This window comes from Cyprinodon tularosa, unplaced genomic scaffold, assembly GCF_016077235.1.
Source record: "Cyprinodon tularosa strain WSP-4 unplaced genomic scaffold, ASM1607723v1 ctg159, whole genome shotgun sequence".
Classification (NCBI taxonomy): Eukaryota; Metazoa; Chordata; class Actinopteri; order Cyprinodontiformes; family Cyprinodontidae; genus Cyprinodon; species Cyprinodon tularosa.
In genome coordinates this window covers 991,493-1,018,178 of record NW_024038427.1, presented here as the reverse complement: position 1 = coordinate 1,018,178, position 26,686 = coordinate 991,493, and the positions used below count along the sequence as shown (strand labels likewise).

The window sequence follows — 26,686 nt, the reverse complement described above, 5'->3', positions numbered from 1 at the left end:
TAATATTAGAATGTGGTGAGTTTTGAAGTAAAGCTATAATTTAAATGCTCCTTTTTTCAATTAACACTCGGCGATATATCGTTAATTACAGAAAAATACTTTATTTCTGTTCCTATTTGCTAATATTTTAACAAGCATTTTTTATTTATTTATTGGGCAAACCTACTTCTAAAAAGTCTACAAAGTTTAGTAAAAAAAAAAAAACGAAAAAAGGAAAATGCAGCCCTTTGATGTTCTTTCTTGTTTGTTTATTCAAGTAAAATAAATTGTGTTCGTTGGAGTTTTAAAATTTGTAAAAATGTTTGTGTAGACTTGAGCGTTACTCTAAATTCCCAGTTTAATTATTACTCACTAAGGTTCTACGGATTGTAAGTGAACGCAGCACGGGATGGTGCTTGCGCTCTGCTGACGAGCCGTTGGTTGTGGAAACAGCTGGTTGTTTCAGTCAGCGAACTCCGCTCGGGATTGAAAGCGATTTAGTGCAAACGAAAGTTAAAATTAGAATTGAAGCTGAATGAAATCAGTCCGGGTTGGGTCCCCGCACCTGTTCCGACTGAAACCTGGAGATGTCATCCTGTTCGAACTACTCTAAATCCGGCAGTTAGAGTGAATTAACTACCTAGCTTTTTAGCGGCGCAGACCACCAAACTGCTGCTGCTAACGGCGGCTAACCCCTCTCCTCCCCTTTAACTGCCACCAGTGCAGTTTTTTTTTTTGCCAAATGAGAAGCGCTGCCAGCTGCTGAGCTTCTTAACAATCAAAAAAAAAAGTCAGGTTTGGTTTGTTTTCAACATGGCTCATATTCATTATAAGTTTTCGTCCAAACTGAGCTACGACACGGTGGTTTTTGACGGACCGAACATCTCGCTGACTGACTTGAAGAAGCAGATCATGGGCAGGGAGAAGCTCCGAGCCGGGGACTGCGACCTGCAAATTATAAACGCACAGACCAAAGAAGGTAATAAAAAAAAGCACAACATTATAAGTTTGATATGTTTTATTTGTTGCATTTTCCTAACAGTTAAAGTTTGAAAGAAAGCACGTGGGTCAGCATTGACGGCTGCTTTCCAGTCACCCCTGTTTTTTTCAGGTTGACTGGGGGGACAAAAGGGATGTAATGAATGGACAAACATTCCTGCTGCTTTCACGCCTCGTGTCGCATAATTAAACCTCCTGACATGGGTGAATCGGTGGTGTCAGCTCTGCCATCCTGCAGGAGGTGTTGGTTTTAAACACTATGCATGACCTAAGGGCTTAATTTCAGCCCCAGACATATAAGTCACCATGCAGACATAAAGGGGAGAGGTAAAAGGTTCAGAGTAAACCTGCTTAGTCTTTGTCAGCAGTCTGCAAATGAGTTTAGAAATCCATCATAAGCTATTTAAAGACTTTTCCTCTGAAAACACCCCAGCACAGGGGAGATACACCCTTTGACTGGAGATGCAGGGATTAAAATGAAATAACTGCATACAAAAGTGTCTACAATGACTTGAAGAAGGTAACCACATCTATTTTCTTTCTTTAATAAGTGCAATTAATTGTGAGAGGTGAGATTACTACATGGCAAGGATTTCTTGAACACATATGAGAGACATTTGCATTGTGTTAAAAAGCTGTAAAACTTTGTTTGTCTATTAGATTCAGTTTGTGGCTGCAAGTTGGCAAAATGTGGAAAGGTTCAAGGTGCATGATTACTTTTCAAAAGGCATGCACTGCAAGGTGTCCTAAGCAGCTGTTTTGGTTTGTTAGTGTTTTTTAATTTCATAGCATTTTCCTAGGTGACAAAACTGCTGATTTGTTAAGAGGGAAATCACTTTAAACGAAAATATTCCTACTCTTTCAATCTGGAAAGAAAATCGAAATAAAAAGGCAAATATTTTGGCTTCCCTTACACCTTTTTTATTGTTCTACATGTCAATAAAGGTAAATTCCTGGTTTGAACCATGTCCCTCGTAGAAATTCCCGTTTGTCTGACGGTTAAGGCATATTTTATGGTTTTATCCATCATATTTCTCCTTTTTTTTTTTTTATCTAAATACTTTTACAGTGAGAATTCTTTGGCCCAATATTCATTTTAATAACTGTTTTCTATTTTAATGAATGCTCATTCTAGTAGGAATGAAATTTACCCCAAATGTCTCTATTCTAGATAACCACCATCACATCTATTGTTTTAATGATATACATACCTTTAAAAGATGATTGCAATATATGGATTTTTAAATTGGTAGAAAATAAAGAAAAAAAAACAGGATTCAAGAAGCTATCCCTGATCCTGCACAGGATGAGCCATAAGCCCCGCCCCATGAGAAACCCTGCTTCTTTCTGACATGCGAAGAAGGGCTAAACACTCCTCAAGCTCATGCATAATTTTCCAAAACATTTTTATAGTTAAAGTAATGCAAATCCTGACCCATAACATTAGGAATATGGAGATCTGAAATTAACTGCTAGACATTCAGAATGTTTATTCTAAATTTGGAGAATGTAAATTCGTTTGAAATGGTAATTTAGACTAAGAAAAACATTTTTTTTTTTTTTTCAGATATCAGGAATACATATTCATTAAAACTAGTACATAACATATCAAAACGGCTTGCCTTAGCTTGTTGTGACAGTGATAATATTATGGGATCATTGGTAGTAGATCAATGTATCTATTTGGGTGAAATCTTCTGGCAGCAGGTGAAAATGAAGTCTAAAAACGTTCTAATATATATATATATATAGAACCTGTCCATCATCTCATTCGTCCTGCCTCATGTTGATTGTCTTTTTTTCCACATTAAATCAGTGGCTGTTTGCAGCCACGCTTCGGATTTTATCATCCCAATAAATGGTGGTTAATAGCGGCCATTAGTCCCATAGAATGCCCTCAGATTGTGCCAGTAGAATCATTAGGTTGTTATCATTTAGTAAATCCTAATCCTAACCCTAAAGTAATTCCTCTTACCCCGTGGAAATAATGAGTATTTACGTTAATCTGAAAATAATTTGAGTAGTTCATGTACTGTAAATATAACATAATAAAAATAAAATGATTCACATCTTGCTAATATCAAACAAACCAAAAACGAATAAATCTCATGCCCTGTCAATTAAGTTGTAGAATCCTCTCCTTATAAATATTTCATTCTCTGTGAAAAAGTGCCGATCATTCTTTAATAAGATCCTCGTCAGAAGGACATGAAATGTTTGTTTTTAAAACCTATGTGTGCAAAGGACTTAGTAAATAATTTTTTTGTTTGTTTTTTTTTATGCACAAAACTACGACAAAAATCCTACTAAATCAGGAAATAAAACAATGTATAGGCCAGCGGTCACCAACCTTTTTACAGTTGAGGGCTAATTCAGGGGCACTGAGTCACAGGAAGGGCTACCAATGCTGACCTATGAATTGCAAGGGTCAACGTTCACCTAAACTTCATACATCATAAACATATCTTTATCGTTTTTTTAAATTTATAATTTTCTTTCAGATCTTTTATTTTGAAATCTCTATAAATGCTTAAATGCCATATGATTAAATGATATGTTCTATAACCCTATAGCCTTTAAAAAAAGAAGAGCAACAGAATACAATGAAATTCCAAACGTAGCTGAGTTGTTCTATTTTCAGAAGACTCTAAGGGTACCCCTTGTGGTCCTTGAGGGCCCCATGTTGGTGACCCCTGGTATAGGCTGTAAGGAGAGTGGAGACAGAGGACACAGTTTACTGAAGAAAACCTGCTGACCAGGTTAGCTCTGGGGAGAATGTTACCACGGAAACTGACACAGAGGTTGAGGAAACTCTATTTGTGAAATAGGAAAGTCAAGCGTTTCCGTATTCAGGTTTAGAAAACTTAGGAGTTTTCGTTAAACCTGCTTTGTGAAACGGACCCCAGGAGTATCCTTCGTCAACTAAGACTTCCCATGATTCTGTAGCTCGGGCAGCGGTGGAATATGTGAGTAACATGTTAAATCCCATGCTTTCTAGGACGTTTTTGAGGTTGGTTAGTTAAACTCAATTATCTATTGTCTTTATTAACCCTCCTAATTGAAAGGGTTTTGTATTTCTCAGCACTAGCTTGCCTTGGCAGCTTTCAGCCATCCAGGTGGTCTTGCCTTCCTCTCCTGGGAAAGCACCTGAGTCCCGGCTGAGGGCATTGAACCTGCTGCTTGGTTAATCCCGTTAAAGACATAACTCATTTTTTTTTTTTTCCAAAGATATTTTTATTAGAATTTTCTGTTAGACATACAAAACAAACATACACACACGCTGAAACATGAAAAATAAAGCAAAATAGACTAAAAACAAAACAGAGCAAGGTGAATTCCCTCCCCCCACCCCCCACCCAAAAAGAACACTAAACCCCAGGGCTCACTCTATCTACACACTCAAAAAACGAGGAAAAAATAGCTTTACATGTCACAGTATTTTATAAGATGTAGGAAGGGAAACCAAATATCCTTAAAGTCTTCAAGCTTTCCTTTTGTTATATATGTCAGCTTTTCCATTGCCAGGTTGTTGGTCAATAGTTTAATCCATTCATTTATCTTTGGTCTTTCTGTGTTCTTCCACTTCAGAGCAATCAAATGTTTAGCCTGCAAAAGGCAAAAACTCAAAAGCTTCCCTCTCTTCATAAGTCCTTTAAGTCCATCTGGAAAAATGTGCAATAAGCAAAGTTTACTGTCCATTGGAACATCCTGTTCGATCAAACGGGAGATGAACATGGTAACCTCCTTCCAGAAAGTTTGAATCTCTATACATTGCCACATACAATGGAAAAGAGTGCCCTTATCTATATTACATTTAACACAGATATCAGGAATATTTCAATTAAAATGGTGAAGTTTTACAGGAGTGATATACGTTCTAAATAACCATTTGTATTGTAATAATCTATACCTTGTGTTAATAGTTTGCGTTTGCGCCAATAGACATGAGTTATTCCAATCATCCTCAGGGATTTCAGTTCGCAGATCAGCTTTCCAAGCTTGTAAATATGCAAGACTATTTTCTTTTGAAGCCAAAAGTAAAATATTATAAAATTTGGAAAGTAGGCCTCTACTCTGATTATGGTGAAAGGCTATATTCTCTATGGTTGTGAGTGGAGGTTCAGACGTAGATTTCAGTGAGGCGAAGACAAAACTTCTAATCTGTAAATACTTAAAAAAATGCTTTTGGGGCAGACTATACTTATTTACCAGTTGTTCAAAAGTCATCAAAACTCCTTCACTATAAAGGTCCCCTATTTTATTTAAGCCTCTATTCATCCATATTTTAAACCCCCTGTCTGCTCTTCCTGGTTTGAAATTATTGTTTCCCCAAATAGGTGACAGATATGAGATTTTGGACACCTCATCTAAATCCTTATGGGAGTGGTGCCAAACTGATATGGTGTTTTTGAGAAAAGGATTTTTGGTGTTTTTTAATAAATATTTAAGTTCCGCTGAGTAAAGATAGGATGACAAAGGTAATGTTACAGAGTTGTTTTCTATTTGTACCCAACAAGGTATGTCACCGGTTGAAAAATAACAGGAAGCAGCACAGAGTTGTGCAGCACGATAGTACAATTTAATGTTTGGCACTCTAAGCCCACCTCGATCATAGGGCAAATAAAGAAGAGAGAGTCGCAATCTGGAGCGCTTATTGTTCCATATAAATTTGTTAAAAGCTTTATCCATAGAAGAAAAGAAAGAAGCTGGAATGTGTAAAGGAATGGACTGGAAAAGGTATAAGAACTTTGGAAGACTGGACATTTTAATAATATTAATACGCCCTATCATTGAGACTGGCATTTCGTTCCATCTTTCTAGGGAATCTAATATTTTCTGCACTAAAGGATCATAATTTATAGAAACCATTTTCTCTAAATCTCTGTCAATCTTAATTCCTAGGTAAGTAAAGCCCTCTTCGGTACATGCAAATTGTGTTTGTATTGGAGGGTTATTTCTGTTCAGCATTAATAAGGAGCTTTTCTTTTGGTTAACTTTATATCCTGAGAATTCTCCAAATTCCTTTAGTAGTTTATCAACAGCTTGAACAGATTCTTCCAAATTAGCTAAATACAAAACAATGTCATCTGCAAAGAGAGACAACCGGTGCTCTACATCCCCAATTTGAATGCCAGTGATCTCGGGGGATTTACGTATTGCCATGGCAAGCGGTTCAATTGCAAACAAGAAAAGAAGAGGGGACAATGGGCATCCCTGTCGTGTCGATCTACAGAGGTTTATACATCTTGACAATTGATTGTTTGTGGCAACTTTAGCCACTGGCTCAGTGTACAGTAACTGAATCCATTTTAAATATTTTCCTCCTAGGCCGAATCTCTTAAGGATATCAAAGAGGTAACTCCATTCAATCCTGTCAAAAGCTTTTTCAGCATCTAATGACAAAAAGGCATGGTCCATAGCAAACTGTTTTTCATACAATATATTAAGTAATCGGCGGGTATTATGAAAGGCTTGACGTCCAATTACAAATCCATTTTGGTCATTTGAGATTAAATTGGGGATGTGTATTTCAATCCTTCGAGCCAAAGCTTTGCACAAAATTTTTGTGTCACAGGACATTAAAGAAATGGGTCTATACGAGTCCATTTCTGTTGGGGGTTTACCTGGCTTCAACAAAAGAGAAATAGTTGCCAATCGTAAGGATGGGGGTAGGGTGCCTTTTTCATACGATTCATTGAACGCTTCGAGTAGAGGGGGCAGTAATTTATCTGGAAATTTCTTGTAAAGTTCAATTGGTAGGCCATCGGGGCCGGGAGCTTTACCAGAATTCATGTGGCTTAGAGCCACTTTGAGTTCTTCAACACTTAATTTTTCATCCAAATCTTTCCTTCTCTCTTCTGACAGGGTTGGAAATTGAAGTTGGTCTAGAAAATGCTTTTGTTTATTTGTATTATCTGGATATTGTGAAGTATATAAATTTTCATAATATTTTGCAAATGCCTCATTTATACTTACTGGATCCACCAGATTCTCACCATTATTTAATTTGATTAAATTTATGGCCCGATTTGTCTGTAACTTTTTGAGCCTCCAAGCTAGGAGTTTTCCTGCCTTCTCACCCTGATCGTAATATGATTGTTTTAACCACAATAGATTTGTTGCTATTTTGCTGGTAGTGAGCTCGTTATATTCTGATTTTAATAAAAGAAGTCTCCTATATTTGTCAGTATCATTGCAATAATACATCTGTTCCTGCAATTCTTTGATTTGTTTTTCAATGTTTTTTAGTTTATTTAGATGTATTCTTGATTTATGCCTAGTATAGCTCATTATTTCCCCCCTTATATAAGCTTTAAATGCTTCCCATTTTATTGATGCACTGGTTTGGTTTGTATTAAAATTAAAATACTCAGTTATTTTCCCTTCAAGAAATTCTTCAAACCCTTCAGACCTAAACCATTTAGCTTGAAATCGAAATGGGATTGAAGACCGACAATAATTTGGTAATTTTATAGATAGAATAACTGGAGCGTGATCAGAGAGTAGAATAGCTTCATACCAACATTTTTGAACAGTAGATAATAGACTAGAAGAGACCAGAAAAAAGTCTATTCGTGAGTAAGTTTTAAAGGTGCTTGAAAAGCAAGAGTACTCTGTTTTATTTGGAAAAAGTTGTCTCCAAACCTCCACTAAATTCAGATCTTTCATATATTTCTTGATAGTTTTCCTAGCTTGTTGGTGGGACAAGACAGAACTGTTTGAACGGTCTACTGCAGGATTTAAAACACAATTGAAATCTCCACCAATTATAAATGGACCGTTATAAGCTGCCATGGTTAAAAACAAATTTTGGTAAAAAGCAGGATCATCACCATTAGGGGCATATAGACACACAAAGTTGACCATTGTAGAGACTATAGTCCCACTAAGAATGATAAATCTCCCTGATGGGTCGAAGTATTTATTTTTTAGTTCAAATGGAATTGATTTGTGAATCAGTATTATGACTCCCCTGGCATGAGTTGTAAAACTAGAGGAGAATACCTGGCCAGGCCACCTAGATCTAATTTTATTCACATCTTTTCCAGTCAAATGTGTCTCTTGCAAAAAGCATATTGTAGTTTTCATCTGTTTGATTCTGCCCATCACTTGTTTAAGCTTGACAATTTTATTCAGACCTCTGACATTCCAACTAGATATATTAATTACAGGACAAACAGACATAAGTTGTGTAATTGGAGATGTAAACAAATGAAATACATTGGTCCCTTCCTATTCTCTCATTCAAGTAGTGTAAAGTCCACAAAAAAACAGTGTCCAGAGAGAGCCCTGTAACCCAAATCTCCACATATTTCCCCAAACGAAATGTGGCGGTAACCCCTTCTCAATATTGAACTTGGGTTATATGAAACGTTGCAGCCACCAAGTGGATAACGTAAAAAACTGCATGCATAACGATGGTCATGTATAGGTTGGCCGGCATAAACAAAAAGTGCTCTGACCAAAATAACAGTAATTAAGGCAAGGTTTGCTAACATTGCAAAGGAGTAATAGAAAAATATTAACAGTGTTCATGCTTCCCTTTTTTAAGACAAAACGTTATTTTTAGGAACTATGCCAGAATAAGAGTAGCGAATACATACTAAGTCTTGGAATTGTCCTCAGCCTGCGAGCCTATTCCATCAATATACAGGTGCTGGTCATAAAATTAGAATATCATGAAAAAGTAGATTGATTTCAGTAATTCCATTTAAAAAGTGAAACTTGTATATTATATTCATACATTACATACAAACTCATATATTTCAGATGTTTATTTTGTTTAATTTTGATGATTACAAATGACAACAAATGAAAATCTCAAATTCATCATATCAGAAAATTAGAATATTGTGAAAAGGTTCAAAATTGATGGCCCCTGGTGCCACACTCTAATCAGCTAATTAACTCAAACCACCTGCAAAAGCCTTTAAATGGTCTTTCAGTCTAGTTCTATAGGCTACACAATCATGGGGAAGACTGCTGACTTGACAGTTGTCCAAAAGACGACCATCGACACCTTGCACAAGGAGGGCAAGACACAAAAGGTCATCGCTAAAGAGGCTGGCTGTTCACAGAGCTCAGTGTCCAAGCACATTAATAGAGAGGCGAAGGGAAGGAAAAGATGTGGTCGAAAATAGTGTACAAGCAAGAGAGATAACCGCACCCTGGAGAGGATTGTGAAACAAAACCCATTCAAAAATGTGGGGGAGATTCACAAAGAGTGGACTGCAGCTGGAGTGAGTGCTTCAAGAACCACCACACACAGACGTATGAAAGACATGGGTTTCTGCTGTCGCATTCCTTGTGTCAAGCCACTCTTGAACCACAGACAGCGTCAGAAGCGTCTAAAGAGAAACAGGACTGGACTGCTGGTGAGTGGTCCAAAGTCATGTTCTCTGATGAAAGTAAATTTTGCATTTCCTTTGGAAATCAAGGTCACAGAGTCTGGAGGAAAAGAAGAGAGGCACTTCATCCACGTTGCTTGAAGTCCAGTGTAAAGTTTCCACAGTCAGTGATGGTTTGGGGTGCCATGTCATCTGCTGGTGTTGGTCCATTGTGTTTTCTGAGGTCCAGGGTCAACGCAGCCACATACCAGGAAGTTTTAGAGCACTTCATGCTTCCTGCAGCTGACCAACCTTTTTGGAGATGCAGATTTCATTTTCCAACAGGACTTGGCACCTGCACACAGTGCCAAAGCTACCAGTACCTGGTTGAAGGACCATGGTATCCCTGTTCTTAATTGGCCAGCAAACTCTCCTGACCTTAACCCCATAGAAAATCTATGGGGTATTGTGAAGAAGAAGATGCAATACACCAGACCCAACAATTCAGAAGAGCTAAAAGCCACTATTAGAGCAACCTGGGCTATCATAACACCTGAGCAGTGCCACAGACTGATCGACTCCATGCCACGCCGCATTGCTGCAGTAATACAGGCCAAAGGAGGCCTAACTAAATACTGAGTGCTGTACATGCTCATACTTTTCATGTTCATACTTTTCAGTTGGCCAACATTTCTATAAATCCTTTGTTTTTATTGGTCTTCAGTAATATTCTAATTTTCTGATATGATGAATTTGAGATTTTCATTTGTTGTCATTTGTAATCATCAAAATTAAACAAAATAAACATCTGAAATATATGAGTTTGTATGTAATGTATGAATATAATATACAAGTTTCACTTTTTAAATGGAATTACTGAAATCAATCTACTTTTTCATGATATTCTAATTTTATGACCAGCACCTGTACTTTTCGGCTTCTTCCACGGATTTGAAGATCCGGCGTTTGTCATTATGTGTGATGATCAAGTGGGCTGGGTACAGAATGCCATACCGAATTTTAAGGGAACGAAGCCGGATCTTCACTCCATCAAAGCGCCTTTGCAGTTTGCGAGTCTCGGCCGAGAGATCAGGGAAGAGGGTGACGCGGTGGTTCTCATAGCGCACCTCCTTCATTTTCCTGACGGCTTTCAGAGTTGCTTCCCGGTCCCGGTAGCTCAGAAACTTAATTAAAATAACCCTTGGAGCCGCAGGACTGGAGGTAAGGGGCCCGATCCTATGGGCTCTCTCCACGCAGCGGGACAAAGTGAAGTCCTCACCTAGCGTCCCTCGGAGCCACTTCTCCAAGAAGCCACACAGGTCCGATCCCTCGGATTTTTCGGGGAGCCCGACCAACCTCAGGTTACAGCGTCTGCTCCTGTCCTCTTGCTCTGCCACTTTGTCACAAAGCACCTCCACTGTCTTCTCCAATGATTTAACTCTGTTTTGAAGGGAAGTAACATCGTCCTCTGCTTGCGAAACTCGCGCCTCTGCTTCCCCAATTCTTTCAGTGAGCGATTGTATATCCCCTTTGATATCCTTAATTGCTTTCAGCATATCAGCAGAATGCTTATTCATATCCTCCTTCAACAAACTAATTGCTCCGAGAATATCACGGTTGGTTGGCGCATCCTGAGCCTCATCCAGGTGAAGCGGCGCTGCCACGTTAGCATCTGCCACAATAGCCGCATGTGCTACGTTAGCCGCACTCACTTGTGGGGCCGTTTTAGTCGGTTGTTGGACCGGCTTGGCATTTTTCGGTGGCATAATCCCCAGCAAGCGTTTACCCGTTAGCAAAACAGGCGAAATTGTCAATATTGGTCTATCTTACGGATTAGTTTAAAGGATTCAGTAGCGAGCCATCAGCACATGCACCGTTCACTGAGACGCCATAACCGGAAGTCCAGACATAACTAATTTAGATAATATCCAAATGCTACTGTTTTGCTTATTTAACACTTTTATTCGTTATTCTGTGAATCTTTGCTTAACTTAGTGTAGTTACAGGATTAGATTATTTTATTTAACTCTACTGGAGGAATGAGATTAATAACTGTTTATCATCACTGCTGCAGATCCTCAACAATTAAATAAACTAAAAATGGAGAAAATAGTCCATCAGCAAAAGGTATTGAATTTATTTTCAATACAGAAACAATACGTTTTCTTCAGATCTTTGAAAATCACCAAACAAAATACTGAAGGCCTTTCCTGTTTGTTGATATCTATCAAAAATTAAGATAAAGACCCCTTTATGTAAACTTTACCTTTTGTCATATGGCGTATTTTTATTTTTCTCTTAGACTAGTCATAACAATGATACCATATTAATTAGTATTTTCTAAAATGTGTTTTCCTTCAATTAATATTTAACTCAGGAGAAATTGTATTTTAAAATAAGATGATATTTAGACTCTGTAGGTCTTTGCCTCATGCTGTCACGGATTTTAGGCAACCAGAGTAACCCTGAGATGAGAGCTTAGGACTGCTGCTGAAGTTGTCCCAGTTCACTTCTTATGGCCTCAGGCTGTCATTGTTTTTGAGGTATTCGAAGGACCCTTTCTACGTGGACAGGGTCCTTCACAGGATGTAGCCCCTGATTTGAGACATGCCCTATGTCATAGATTCTGAGTCCAGGTTGGAAATAATCCCCTAACCCCGCGTTTCTCAAAGTGTGTGGCGCGACCCACTGGTGGGGAATTGAGACGTGACAGGTGGGGCGCGCCAAGTTCCGGTGTGTGTGTGTGTGTGTGTGTGTGACTATAAATGTAGAACGTGTGAGAGCAAACTGTCCTTATAGCTGTATGTTGCCGCTTTTTAGACCAATCAAAGCCACAAAGTAATCATTACTAGCCTACATGCAGTCTAATTAAAAGAACATTAGATATGAGAAAAATTTCACCTGGAACTGAAGTGCCAAAATAATGATTGACGTGACGTCGGCATATTATTTGTAACGGAATAAACTTTCGCGCACCAGTGTTGCCAACTCAGCGACTTTGTCGCTATATTTCAGACCCCTCCAGCGACTCTTTATCAAAAAAGCGACTAGCGACAAATTAGCGACTTTTGGAGACTCTTACGTGAAAGCACGTATCGTTCCTTTTCTTGTCCTCCAGCGGCAGGTGCTGCCGTGGGGCGCCTCCCCCATCCCAACCCCGTTCTCCCCCGCTATCGCAGGAGTCCCTCTCAGCGCTGCAGAGACACAGCATGTTTACCCTCAGCGTCCAGACTGCAAATAAAGCGCACATGCGCCGGGATTGACGGCGCAGGTTGATCATAATTAACTGAATTTGAAATATTTTATCTTAAATAAATAGGACCAGTTTATTGAAATGACGTCTGACTCCACCCTGAAGCTCAGCTTTAATGCTCAGACTAATAGTGAATTCTGGTTTGGAGTGGAGAGGGAGTATCCACTCATCGGGCAGAGAGCTGTGTGCATTCTTCTTCCCTTTGCCACATCATATCTCTGTGAGATGGGCTTTTCAACTGTTGCTTCACTGAAAACAAAATACAGATCTCAGCTGAACATTGAGCATGACTTGAGAGTGGCAGTATCAAGCCTGCAACCCCGTTTTGAGAAACTGTGCAATGCAAAACAGGCTCATTGCAGCCACTAATGCAGGGATAAATAGACCTGTATTGCCAGATGGATTTCACTTCTTTTCTTTTATTAACAGATTGCAGAGTGGCACTTTAATTTTTTCTATCTTTGAGCTTGATACAAATTTTGACACAGCTGCATTTTTATTTTCTTTATTTTTGAGCTTGCTGTTATTTGATGTAGATAGTTTGTATTTAGATACTACTTGTTACTTCAATAAAATTGGAACATTTTAAGATTGTTGCATATTTCATTAGCATTGTGTTGGGGCGATGGGGATAGGCGGGGCTTGAAAATTCCCCCTTGTCCAAAGTGGGGAATGACAGAAAAAGTTTGAGAACCACTGCCCTAACCTGATGGTCGACAATGGCAGTAGGGGATAGGGGTGTAAATCACATCCATCATGGCGATTCGATTCAGTATCGATTTCCTGACCCAACGATTCGATTATTTTCGATACTCAAGAATACACCACGATTCGATTCGATTAATCGATTAATCGGTTAATTTTTTTTTTTATTATTATTTTTTTTTACACCTTACAGGCTAAACAAAGTTTCAAGTTTGAAATAAATCAATGAAAGCTGTAATATCATTATGCATTTTCTTTAGAAACAACAGCAAATAACAGAAGTAGAAAAGTTGCATCAAAAAATACTGCAAAAATACTGCACAATATCAGTGTAATGAGTTCAATGCAATACCTCGGCTCCAGAGAAACTGTCCAACATATTTTTTTAGAATGTAATAAATATATTCAGGAAAGAGAGATGTTGCGTAGAGAGTTAGACAGGAATAAAAATAAACTAGATATAAGCGAATTGTTTCAAAGGTCATCTGGGGATGTAGTTTTTGGTAGTATTTTTAATTTTCTAAGAAGAACGGGTATTTTAGGGAGAATATAATAGTTTGTCTGGTCCATACTCCATTCTGGAAGGTGGCGGTAATGCACCTATAAGTTGTTTGCCAACCGCCATTAAAAAAAAGAAGAAGAAGAAGGCTCCAGAGTGTTGCGTCACCGCCCCCTTGAGAGACGCTCCGCTGCTCCTCTCCCAGATTGTAGCTGACCGCAAACAGTGCACCAGACAGGAGGCCGGCTTGTTTTGTTTTTATGACCGAAATTGCGGAAAACAACTCGTGAAGTTTGACCCGCTATAAGAGCGAGGTGCGCGAGAACGCTGGGAGCCTTTTTCCAGCTGAATCTCCGCTCTCTTTTTGCCCCATTGTCCCTCCGTCGTCGGACTAAACTCGCCCCCACTTCCTCATTGCCTCGGCCGTATCTAGACCCACAGCGTGTAGCACAGACCACGCTTCAATACTGAGCATAATTTAAAAATGTCTGTGTGATGCTTGCTGCAACAAACTGCTGTAAGAGTATAACCAGGAAGCGCGGTAGGAGGGCAAAATAGGTTTAGCGGCACTGCAGCACGGGAGGGAGAATTACGCCCAGGAGCAAATGGATAAAAATAGACCGGAGGAAAAAAAAAACATGAATCGATTATCTTGCGGACGTGTCGATGCATCGGATTGTCGGCTTTTGGATCGATGCATCGATACAAAACGATTATTATTTACACCCCTAGTAGGGGATACAGTCAAGTTGAAGGAGTCCAATTGAGTGTGGTTGGCTTGTGGTGCTCCTGAGGCAGCAATTGGGTACTGTGCCAAGCATGCCCAGGTCGTTACAGGGGTGAAAACTTCTGGCAAAATATCTGGCCGCCTCAGATGGGAGAACCAGTGTTTTGCTAAAGCTGTTTACAGGTTTCTTGCCAGCTCATGACCGCTAAGCTTGAAATTGTTACTGTAAGGCTGATATTAGTTAAGTACTTTTTTATGAGATGTTAGGTCTCTGTCTCAGGCTTTCTGTGTTAAAAATGAAGCTAAAATTAGGCAAATATGCTGAATTTTAATGAGTGTAACAGCCATGCAAAATGTCTTTTTTAACCCTTTATGACCTACCATAGAACAAATCCTCCAGGGTATATTTGTATGTTTTTACATGCTACAGAGCCTTTTTTTGAAGCATTTAAATATGCAAGACATTACAACAGTTACATTGCAAATTTTAATCGTTTGTATGAAATAAGTCTATTTTAACTTAATCAAATCCCAAAATGTGCAAAATTACGTGCCTGGTTCTGCCTTTTTGTAATATATCTGTTAAAAAAACAACAGTATACTATATTTTAAATCAATGCAAATGGATCATAACCAATAAGGTCATTAGGCTAGTTCTTAGAAGATGGATACGACTCATGAAACAGCAGACAGAGACTAGAGATGTCCCGATCCAGGTTTTTGCACTTCCGATCCGATACCGATATTGTTTTTGGACTTCCGATCCGATACCGATACTGGCCGATACCAGCCTATCCGAGCATGTATTTAAGTTAAAGTATTTAGCCTTAGTTGTAAGACTCATGTTGAAAAGGGTTTTAGTACTCTTGATAACATCTAGCCAGCTAAATTAGGTGAGATTGAACAAAACACAATGCTTGGTAACAACAAACTTACCTGTTTATTAAGAGATAAACACAAACTGGACAAAATTATGAATAGCAATCTGAAATTGCACAGTGAACAGTAAAACCGTAAACAGTTAAAGGTGCAAGTATTACTGAAAGTTTTAATAAAAATGCAAAACAGGGAAACACTGGCGCAAAATAGTGGAATGGATCGTTTCAATCGGCGAAACTGGAAAATACGGACCAGATTTTTTTTTTAAAAACTGGATCGGCAGTCTGGATCGGCATTTTACATGCTTTGCCGATACGCATTTTTTTTGCCAATATCGCCGCCCCGATCCGATACGTGGATCGGATCGGGACAAGCCTAACAGAGACTAGAAGTTTGCAGTTGCGAGTGCTTTGTATTTATAGTGAGGAAAATTATATACATATTTACAACATTAGTGAGACATCCAAAGTGCTTGGTCTAGTGCAGGTCATGGACTGGCAAAAGTCAGAGCAGAGTGGAAACAAAATTGTTCGTGGTCTGCAAGGAGCCTCCTGGCAGGAGATCCAAAGTCTTCATGCATCCAAAGTGCAATCTTTCTTGGGCTCTAGGCCTGGACCTTCAGCTCGCCATCAACACCTGGCCTAAAAAATAAAACAGGTTCATTTTATATATATATATATATAATAAAAAGATTCTAGTGTGCACACAAATTCAGTAAGTGGCACTCTTTGCACGACAAATAATCCCAAACAATAACTTTCAGTCAATATGCATATTCAATAAATATAGTTCCATATCCATGAAAAATCCAATAAATATGCACTATATAAATTAGTTAACATGAAATATAAAAAAAAAACTAATACAAGTGCTCAATAAATATTTAAGGCACCTCATTGTTCACATATGGGTTCTTCAAAGCTAGTCTGGGTGTCAGTTTTTATAGTCAGCAATTTAGCAGCTACACAACAAACAAAGACATTAATGAGCTAACATTAAGCCATACAGGAGAAACACCAATTCTGTAGTTTGTATCTCACACAAACAGGTTTTTTTCCCATCTCACTTTGGCTAAGTAGTTAGCTCTTGCAGCTCTGCTTCTCCTAACATGCCTTAATTTACACCCGGGTTACATTTTGCAATTTAAAGTCGTAGTGAAGCAGCTGTTCCAACGGATGCAGTTCTGAATTCTCCCGTGTGGTGCCCGACTTTACATGAGTGAATAAAGTGAATTTGAGTGGTCGATTATCAAGGGGGTGGGATTGTTGTGGTGAAAGGTTTGCAAGCAAGTTTGTTTGTGGCTGGTGCCTCAGAAGCATATTACTAACCAGTTAGCAACTTATTGCTAGTAGGTTCCCAATGGGAATTACATTGAAACCAAGTAGCTCTTAGCAATGACACTGCCAAGGAATACTATGGACAGCAAAACATGCATGAGGAGGAGAGTTTTGTGTCGGACGTCCTTTATGAGTCTCCTTCATCATACATTTTTTATTTTGAGGAGGAAAGCGGGGACAAACTTGTTGTGGAAGAGGACGCCAGGGTGGTAGAAGCTTGGTTTGGTGTAGAAGGCTTACAGTCGTACATGTTTGAGCCCTTGCCTCTCAAAACTGCCAGTTCTGTTAGCTCTACGCCTGCAGAAGCACAGATGTCCATCCCTGTCAACACTGGGACGTAATTCAATGGTAAAGTAAATTATTCTTATTCCAATCGTTGTGTATATTAGCTGCGACATATAAATCAAGATCATATGACCAAAAGAATTTGACAGATGACCGTTGATATATGATTGGCCGAATTTAGGTGAACAAGCTGACGTATAACTAACTGGCCTGCATAAGATAACGAAAAAAAACCCCACAGATATTAAGACAAGATTTTTTTTTTTTTTTATAGAAATTTTCTAACTTTTGGGACAATATGGTCTGATAAAGAGTATGTTTATATATATATTTTTAAGCCACAATGATTTGAAATTTAAATATGACTTCCCTACGACTTTAAGACTGTTCTCAAACTCAAGACAAGGGAAAAGTTCGATCCAATCTGATTTAAATGTTTAAAACCCTGTTAGTAGTGTCCCTACTGTCCCTACCCTGTTAGACAAGGGAAAAGTTCGATCCAATCTGATTTAAATGTTTAAAACCCTGTTAGTAGTGTCGCTAAAAAACATCATAACACTAAATGCTGGAGCGCTGACCTGTAGCAGACATCTCCCATTAAAAATGAAAATAAAGACCCATTATCTTTATCCAAATAATTTTTGCAGGTTTTAACTTAACCTTTGTTATATGGTGTTTATTACACTTATTTTTCTCTAAGACCAGTAATAACAATGATGCCATATTAATTTGTGTTTTCTAAAATCTGTGTTTTCCTCTGATTAATAATATGCATATTTGAATAAATGCTGTTTTAAAAGGATGTTTGGGCTTCATCGGTCCATGCGTTATGATGTCAGGGTTACACTGGTGGATTACACATTAGTTATGCTGAAGGCTAGACTGTCTCAATCACAGCTGATCACTTCCAGCCTTAATTGTTTTTGTGGTCTTCAATGGACCCGTCTGAAATGGCAGGGTTTTTTTATGAGGGTGGGGGTGCTGGGGGCGATGAAGTAACCACATAATTTTCATATTATAGGTACATGGATATTAGACAGAAAATGATATAAAAATATTGCAAATACATTTAAAACTTAAGATAACTTTTATAAAACCTTTCTTATAGTTCCAGGAGGTATTTTAACGTGAACTGAAACTAAATCAATTTGAAGTTATCCAATTCAAGTTAAAGGCAGTTAATAGAGGCACACAGTAGATGAGGTTGCATATTAATTAAATGCATGGAATAACTATTTTAGAGCAACGGCTTCAAAAAAAAAAAATATATGCAGTATATTGTAGGGATGGAACGGTTTATGAAAACTGTCCGAACTGTTCGGTTCGACTGTCTCGGTTCAATTTGCGTGTGTTTCGTTTGTTTCATGCGCTGTTCCTTTTTCTCATAGGCAAAGCGATTACACTCCAGAGCAGAATGTGGCGGTACTGTGACCAAAGCCAACCACCAGTAGTAAACAAGAAGAAGAAGCAGCGTAGCCGGGTGTAGCAGAAAAAAATCAGTTGTTGTGGAGAATTGTGTGGGTATGGCAAGTGGGAAAGAACAGGAGTTGGAAGTAGGGTGGCCAGATGTCCGGTTTTAGGGCAGAAAGTCCGGATTTTCATTGCACTGTCCGGCATCCTGCGCCGCATTCAGCCCTACGTGTATTTGTCATCCTTTATCCCCAGATTTCACATACTCCGTCAGCGCTCCGCTATGCTCACGTACGTCCGCTACTTCTCTGTCCTCGTATGTCTTCTCCGTCTTTCACCGTCAAAATATGGAACTGAGCTCTTTTTTGCTCCGCTCCGGTCAGTCCAGATCAAGACCCGCAATTGCAATCGCACCAAACAGGAAAAAGAATGTAGAGAGGACCCGGTTTTTCAAATTAAATTATAGTAAAAACAGACCGGTAACTAGAAATTAGAGCATAGTTTGTATATAATACAAAAACTAAGAGCAATTAATTAAATAATTGGATGCAGACTATTGGTGCTTCAACAGACCAGGAAGAAGTTGTGATATTCTAGAGCGAATCTCACAACTTTAAAAGAAAATTCTTATTGTGGGAATGAATGAAGAGATGATGAGTTTGGAAGCAGAGAACAAACATAGTTCATACAAACTATGTTTTATCCTAGTTATTCCTGTTACAAAAATCCACAACAGAAAGAAAATATTTAGGCAGAAACTGAACATCTGCTGGATGATGATGGGGATTTTTTTTAAATATGTCATATTAAATTCAACGTTCACAGTGTTTATACATACGCGTTGTACTTTACAAGACATAGTAGATTTTCCTAACAATCAACATATACCGAACCAAACCGAAAAAACCATGACCACAAAACCGTGAACCGAATCGTGGATTTTGTGAACCATTCCACCCCTAGTATATTGTATAGATCGCGTTGATTTCTCAGTGGTAGATGTTGAACTGTTTTATATTTCTTCCGGCTGCTGAAGCACAATGCAACAAGATGGCAAAGAGCCGATTGCGCATGACAGGAAGTTTTGCTCAGAAACAAAATAAGAAATTCAGTTAATTTTCAAAATAAATCATTTTCTTTCGTAACTTGCCCTTAGTTCAAGAGTCCCCATAATGGTCCATCAAAAAGCCTCAATATGTCCCATTTATATTTACAACTTTTGTAATGTTATAGACTCTTGCATGTATTAATTTTATTTCATAATTGCTTATATATATAAATACACACACACAGTACAGACCAAAAGTTTCTTTATTTTCATGACTATGAAAATTAAAGATTCATACTGAAGGCATCAAAACTATGAATTAACACATGTGGAATTATATAATTTTTTTTTAAAAAGTGTGAAACAACTAAAAATATGTCTTCTAGGTTCTTCAAAGTAGCCACCTTTTGCTTTTATTACTACTTCGCACACTCTTGGCATTCTCTTGATGAGCTGATGAGCCCCACTCCAAAAGTTATGAAGTCTAGAAAGAGCTCAGAATATCTGCCAGCTCAGACCCAGACTAGATATCGTGCTCCTTTTCCCAGTCTCAAACCCAAAAATGGGAATCAGAATGGTGGTGTAGAAAGACCTCAAATGATATAAAACATAATTTTTGGTTTAATCGGTCAGTATTTAATATAGCTAGCACAATAAATTGTTAAAATATATTTCACTACTTTTGTTTAAATTCAGCATATTGTGAAAAAAAAAAAAAAAACATTCAGCCCTTGATACAGGAGAAAAGTTGTTTTGTTAAATGGAGCTCATCAATTAGTCATTATTTCCATTGATAAGATCAAAATCAACTTTCGACTAATTAATAATTTGCATCTCTATTCTTTATTTAACCACCTAAAGCCCTCCATTACTAGCCTGACGTAGTCCGACTCAATTCTAGGCAGAATATGAGTCTGATACTGCTCCATAGAGCTGTGATTATGGGGCGTGTTTCGAACGAACCAGGAAAAAAAATGCCTCTGCACTCAATTGGATAGATCTACAACCAATAAGAGCAACGGAGTGCGTGACGTATGTTAAGCGAGGCATAGTTGTTGTCCACAAAAATCAAAGCGTGCAGTTGCACGCCTATAATAAGAATATGAGACTTGATCGCGTTTCTCTGTTCCTCTTTTAAAATTAATTTGCTGTCGATATCTTCTAGAACAGACCTAATAGCAGAATCTACTCACCTAAACTCTCCAGCGGCAGCCATTATTGTTGTCACCCAAGCGCGCATTGGTCACGTGGTTGATTACGTTACTGTTTGTCATCTGTCCATCATCGTATAAAGCCCGCCCTGACAATTTGATTGGATCGCCTGACAGTGGGCGATAATACTCGTGCTACTATGGAGCAGAGCCAGACCGAACTTCCCCGACCTCAAACTTTTTGGGCGGGACTAAGTTCGGAATGGCACCCAGGCTACTCCATTACTGCAATATGCAACAAATTCAGCCGCCTCACCCGCAAAGCCCTCACAATTTTGAAGGATGACACCCACCCAGCACAGAACCTGATCCGTCTCCTGCCCTCCGGAAAGAGGTACAGGAGCCTACGGTCCAGAACCACCCTGCTGGCGAACACCTTCATCCACCAGGCCATCAGAATGCTGAACTCCCTCCACCCCCTCCCCACACGGTCTGCTCCAGCCACCAGGCAGACAGGAAGCTAAGACTGCCCCTCTCTCTCTGTCTCTCTCTCTCTCTCCCTCTCTCTCTCTCTCACACACACCCACACATACACTGTACCAGAGACTGCACTTTACCTGCACTACCTCAGGCTGGAACAAACTATTGCTGCCGTTTATTGCTTTTTATTGTAATGTTTATACTTCATATTTATATTTATCTTACCACTGTTACCTGTCATGTCCCGCACTTTATGTCAGTTTTTGAATGTCAGTCTTGTATATTTCTTGTATATTTGTATATTGCAGAGAGTAAACGTAATTTAATTTCCCTTGTATGTCTTGTACATATGTAGAAAATGACAATAAAAAAAAAAAAAAAAAAGCTGACTGAGCTGAAATTCATTTCTCTCTCTTTTTTTTTTTTTTTACTATTTATGCACAATAGATTAAAGTCCGGGTTGATCAGTTTTAATAAAGGGATCCATCTTTCATTCTGTTGTGCTGCTCTTACTTCGCTTCAAAGAGCACAAATAAACCGTGCATTAAGCTGAAAGGCTTTATTGTATTTCAGATTGGTCTGTATCTTTACCCAAATTGCAGTGCTCAAGGACAGATTTTTTTTAAAACCGCTAATACTTACATTTTTATAGTTTTGTTTTTAATCATTATGTTGATCCTGTTTCACCCTCAGAGTTCACGGAAGATGATGGTCACATACCCAAAGGATCCTCTGTCATAGTCAGGAGAATCCCCATGATAGGAGGAAAGTCAAGCTCAAACAGCAAGACCAACCACAAGTGAGTGTTTTTGTTTTTTGTTTTTTTTTTTATCAGAACTCAGTAGGATTGAATGCAGTAGGAGACAATGCCCAGCCAGAGGGCAGGCATATACTCTGATATTTTTAATCATTGCACTCCACTACAGCTGAAACTCTATGATTAAACTGCAGGGTTTAAATTTCTCAGTTCATATCTGTTTTTACACTGTATGACCTGATGCTCTGAGGTGTTCTGACTGCTCACACTGTATGTTCAAAAACAACACATTGGACTCAGCCCTAGGTCTGCAACTGATGATTATTTTGTTAATGCATTAATGAGTCGATTATTTTTTTCCAGTGAATATTTGGATAGTTCATGGTTCCTTAAAGATTTAAAACTAAAGATTAAACTAGGCGAAGCTAAAACTATGCCACTTAAGGAGTTATACATTTAGATATATATATATTTATTTATATATATTATATTTAAATATATATATATATATTTTTTTTTAATGCTATATAAAAAAAGAAACAGTTATGATTACTGCTCATTATTGGCTCGTTGACACTCATAGCTCTGCTTAAACAGCAGGATACGATCAAGTCACAAGGGCAGTGTTGTTTTTGACGCCCAACTTTTAGTCTTCAGGACGAAAACTATTGTTAATCTTCATTACGATATGATGGGATGGCTTCAGTCGGTTTTAGTCGACTAAAACTTAAAAATGGTTTCAGTCTAGTTTTAGTCAGTTTTATGTTGGGGACAAAAAAAGTTACCCTTTAAAGTTTTGAATAACAACCAGATTCTTTTCCAGACTGACAGCTCTTGCCTAGATACTACAATTTCTTGGTATAGAATATTGCCATGCCGTTCATTGTTGCTGTTTGACAGAAAACTTTGATTTATAAAATTCAAATAAACTTTTTTATGAATTAATGCCCTACTTTATAAAAATGTGTACAAGTATCATTTATTTTTCATAAGTTGTAAATCTAATTCAAATAAACCTAGGCGTGTTATAGTCATCCATCCATCCATTTTCTCTCATGCTTATCCCAAGCTGGGTCGCAAGGGGGTGTTGGTGCTTATCACCAGCTGCCTACAAGCTAGAGGTAGAGCACACCTTTGACAGTTCATGCCATAGTCCTATTAAACATACATTTTTATTGAGTTTTACATAAACAAAAAACAGAGCAAAGTTATAAGGTGTTGCAAGGTAAGCTTATAGAAGCCAGTTGAACAAGTTGCTCATACAAAAGTTTGTTAAAGTAAAAGAAATATAGATTTCACTAGAGAAAATAGCATGACAACTACAGTAAAACAAGTAAAGTAGTGAAGCACAAAGATATAATACAATAGAACAAACAAAATAACCCCTTCCCCATCACCTAACACTGCCAAAACTATATCATCACTCCACAACATTCAGGACCCGCCTAAGGTAGAATCGGTACAGTTGAGCATGTCTGAGCTATTAAAGAGCTGGAAATGTTTTCAAAAAATTGCCCCACAAATTTTCAAATGTAACAAGAGACTGTTTAAGTGAGTACCTGATCTTTTCGAGTTTTAGACAAGACATGATATCTTGCAGCCACTGTGAATGAGATGGTGGGGAGGCATCTTTCCATCTGAGTAAGCTTGCACGATGTGCCAAAAGTAAAGCAAAGGCTATAGAATATTTTCTAGTAGCACTTGAAACAGCTCCGCCCTCAAGGACCCCAAATAGGGCTGCAACTGGATTTGGTTCCAGTTTGGTGTTTAATGTGCAAGATAATGTATTAAAGACTGCCTTCCAGTAGTTGCTTAATTGAGGACATGAGAAGAACATATGGTAAAGAGAGGCCTCCGTAAGAGTATATCTGATGCACAGTGGGCTGACTGTAGGGTACATACTGTAGATGATAGCTTAGCCTTAAAAATATAGGCCCAATGTACCACCTTAAACTGGATCAACCGGTGCTGAGCACAAAATGAAGATGAGTTGACCAGCCCAAGAGCAGAAGACCAGGTGTCATCAGGTATGGGGAGACCTATATCTTCTTCCCAAGCCATCTTGGATTTATCCACAGAGGGGTAAGATCCAGCAGAATGTTGTGCAATTTAGAAATTAGACCTTTCTTTGATGGATTTAGCAACAAAATTTCATCAATGGTTTCTGTCTCTATGGTAGTTGAGAATTTGGGCAGTTGTGAAGCGAAAAAGTGTCGTATCTGAAGATGGCAAAAGAAATCAGAATTTAAAAGGTCATATTTATCTTCCAACTGTGCAAATTAGGCCATGGTAAAATAGTGGCTAGTGAAAATGCAGAGTGGCTAGTAACTTTGGAAAACCACTAGCCGCAGTGGGCAATGAGCAAAAAGGTTAATGTCAAGCCCTGGGCTGAGCGTATTGGCCGATACTGATATTACGTGTAAATGTATTAATCGTATACCTTGCCATGTGTGTAAAGGCACTATGCTTGAGTTAGATTTTGAAACACCTAGCCAGTGCAGCTTGAACACATCATCAGTGAAGGACCCAGGGTCATAGGCTGTTTCGGGTCCTTGATCTTCAGACACCCTCGCCTGGGCGACCCAAGTGGGGTTGATTAGACCCCAGTTTCTCTACTGCATGCATCTCCCCTCTTGATCCACAGCCACCTTGAGGCTCTTTCAGCAGCCTCACTGATGTTTCTGGTGGCTCTTCTCTCAAGCAACCCTCTGATGCCAAGGAGCCTGAATGCACGATGCACAGTCTAAGGAAGCCTCTGCAGCCCACTTCTATTGGCTAACAGCGGGCCCTCCATCCACGACCTCTGCATGCCTCAATCAGCTCAAGATATTTCACCTTCTTCCTTTCGTGAGCCTCCTCCATCCTGTCTTCCCAGGGGACTGTAAGCTCCAGTAATACAACTTGCTTTGTCGAGTCAGATGTTAACACCAGATCTGGCCTCAGTGACGTCCTTGCAATGTGCTCTGGGACCTTTAAATGCCTTCTGAGGTCTACATGCAACTGCCAATCCCGAGCCATGGCTAGCAGTCCAGTTGTGCCCTTAATTGCTCTCTCAGGTATCTCTCCTGCCCTGACATGAAGATATTGTGCCTCAAAGGAGGCTGGTGCTTTGACTCCTGGATTCCAGTGCAGATGATGTCTGCTACTGCGTACAGCACCTGGTTATGGCGCCACGTGTACCTTCCCTCTCCCAGCGCTTTAAGGCAGCAGCTTAGGATGTGCTCCATGGAGCCATGAGCCGGGCACAGTGGTTATGTTGGTGCTTCTGCAAGGCCCCAGGTATAAGGGTTAGATGGACTTGGAAGGACATCATACACGGACTGGATCAGAAACTTAAGTCTTGTTGGTTCATACCTCCATAGTTCTGTCCAGGTGATAATCCGGGCGGATGAATGGTCCCAATTGGCCCAGGCTTCTTGCTGGCACATTGCCACTATCCTACTTTGGCGTTCCTTCTCCACCTCTGCAAGAGTCTCTCCTTGTACCATCTATCGTTCCTCTTGTCTTCAGGCTTGGTCATAGTGTTGCTTTGTGTGGCTACCTAGACCAGCTCGTCCAACTGCCACAGAGCCAACTAAGACACTATGTCTCGGTCTCTATTCTACTTGGCTGTCTCCCTTTTGTGCTCGCCATTTCTTCCCAGTCCTGACTGTGATGTCGGCAGATGAGAGTCTGGAGTCTTTTGACATAGCCGCTGTAAAAAAATTTGAAGATAAAAGTAAATCATCACTAGCTGCTGTGTGCTCTGCGTGAGGACGTAATCAGTGTTACTATCATAAAATTGGAATCACTAGATCGGTGTACAATGGGTAAGTACAAAAGAGTCGAAAAGAGCTATATTTGATGTTTTCTTTTATTTATTTTATTTTTATCCACCATGTGTTGATGACGTAAGTTTATGCAGCCCAGTAAATGAACTGGGCTATATGTGTGTGTATTAGGGGTGGAACGGTTCACAAAATCCACGGTTCGATTCGATTCACGGTTTCTGGTCACGGTTTTCGGTTCGGTTCGATACATGTTGATTGTTACACCGAAATCCCATAAAAATTTCTGGAATGAAAAAATCCCCCAAAAAATAATGGATTGTAATTATTTTAAATGATCTGCGGAAACCCTGGATCATTTCCGTATGTTTTGCTGCTTTGAATTTAGTCATCTCCCGCATGCGCTCTACCATCTTCAAGGAACTCAGAGCGGAGCGGACGGAGGGAGCCACAGTGGAGGCTGTATGCTTTAGTTTGAGCAGCCGGTCTGGAGCGCAGCGGGGCGGAGCGGGGGTTGCTGACGGAGTATGAGGGATTTCGGGGTTAGCATGACATGTTGGTCATGTTGCTGTTAGCGTAAACAAAACGTGTTGCACAATGCTCGCACACTGTTGCACTTTTATCCACAACTTTCTTTCCGCCGCCATCGTAGGTCACTCTAAATGCAAAGCGGTCCCATACAGCAGACCTATAAAGTGCTGCTGGCGTGTCTTCCAACTCCTGTTCTTTCCAACTCGCCATTCCGACACAATTCTCCACAACAATTGATTTTTTTCCCCTGCTACACCCGGCTAAGCTGCTTCGCTTCTTCTTGTTTACTACTGGTAGTTGTCTTTGGTCGCAGTACCGCCACCTTCTGCTCTGGAGTGTAATCGCTTCGCCTATGAGAAAAAGGAGCAGCGCACGAACCGAACGAAACACGCGCGAACCGAACCGAGACAGTCGAACCGAACGGTTCTGACGGTTTTCATAAATCGTCCCATCCCTAATGTATATATATTAGGGATGCACAATATTGGGATTTTGGCCGATATCCCGATATTTTAAAACTCATGTAGCCGATAACCGATAGCGATACCGATG

The 26,686-nt window shown here is 39.3% G+C and overlaps 1 protein-coding gene across 4 annotated transcripts in view; it reads left to right on the top strand.

Moving 5' to 3' along the window:
- The first annotated feature begins 398 nt into the window (after window positions 1-398).
- LOC119780336 (E3 ubiquitin-protein ligase RBBP6-like) overlaps window positions 399-26,686 on the top strand; it is a 71,560-nt gene continuing 45,272 nt past the window's right edge. For 3 of the 4 annotated variants that reach the window (XM_038280352.1, XM_038280353.1, XM_038280351.1), the window contains exons 1-2: window positions 399-958; window positions 21,773-21,878. In XM_038280352.1, the coding sequence (XP_038136280.1) occupies window positions 793-958; window positions 21,773-21,878 (272 nt within the window). In that variant the 5' untranslated portion in view covers window positions 399-792. Of the gene's footprint in view, window positions 959-1,420; window positions 1,499-21,772; window positions 21,879-26,686 lie in introns of those variants that run through there. The other variant, XM_038280354.1, reaches the window with a different exon arrangement.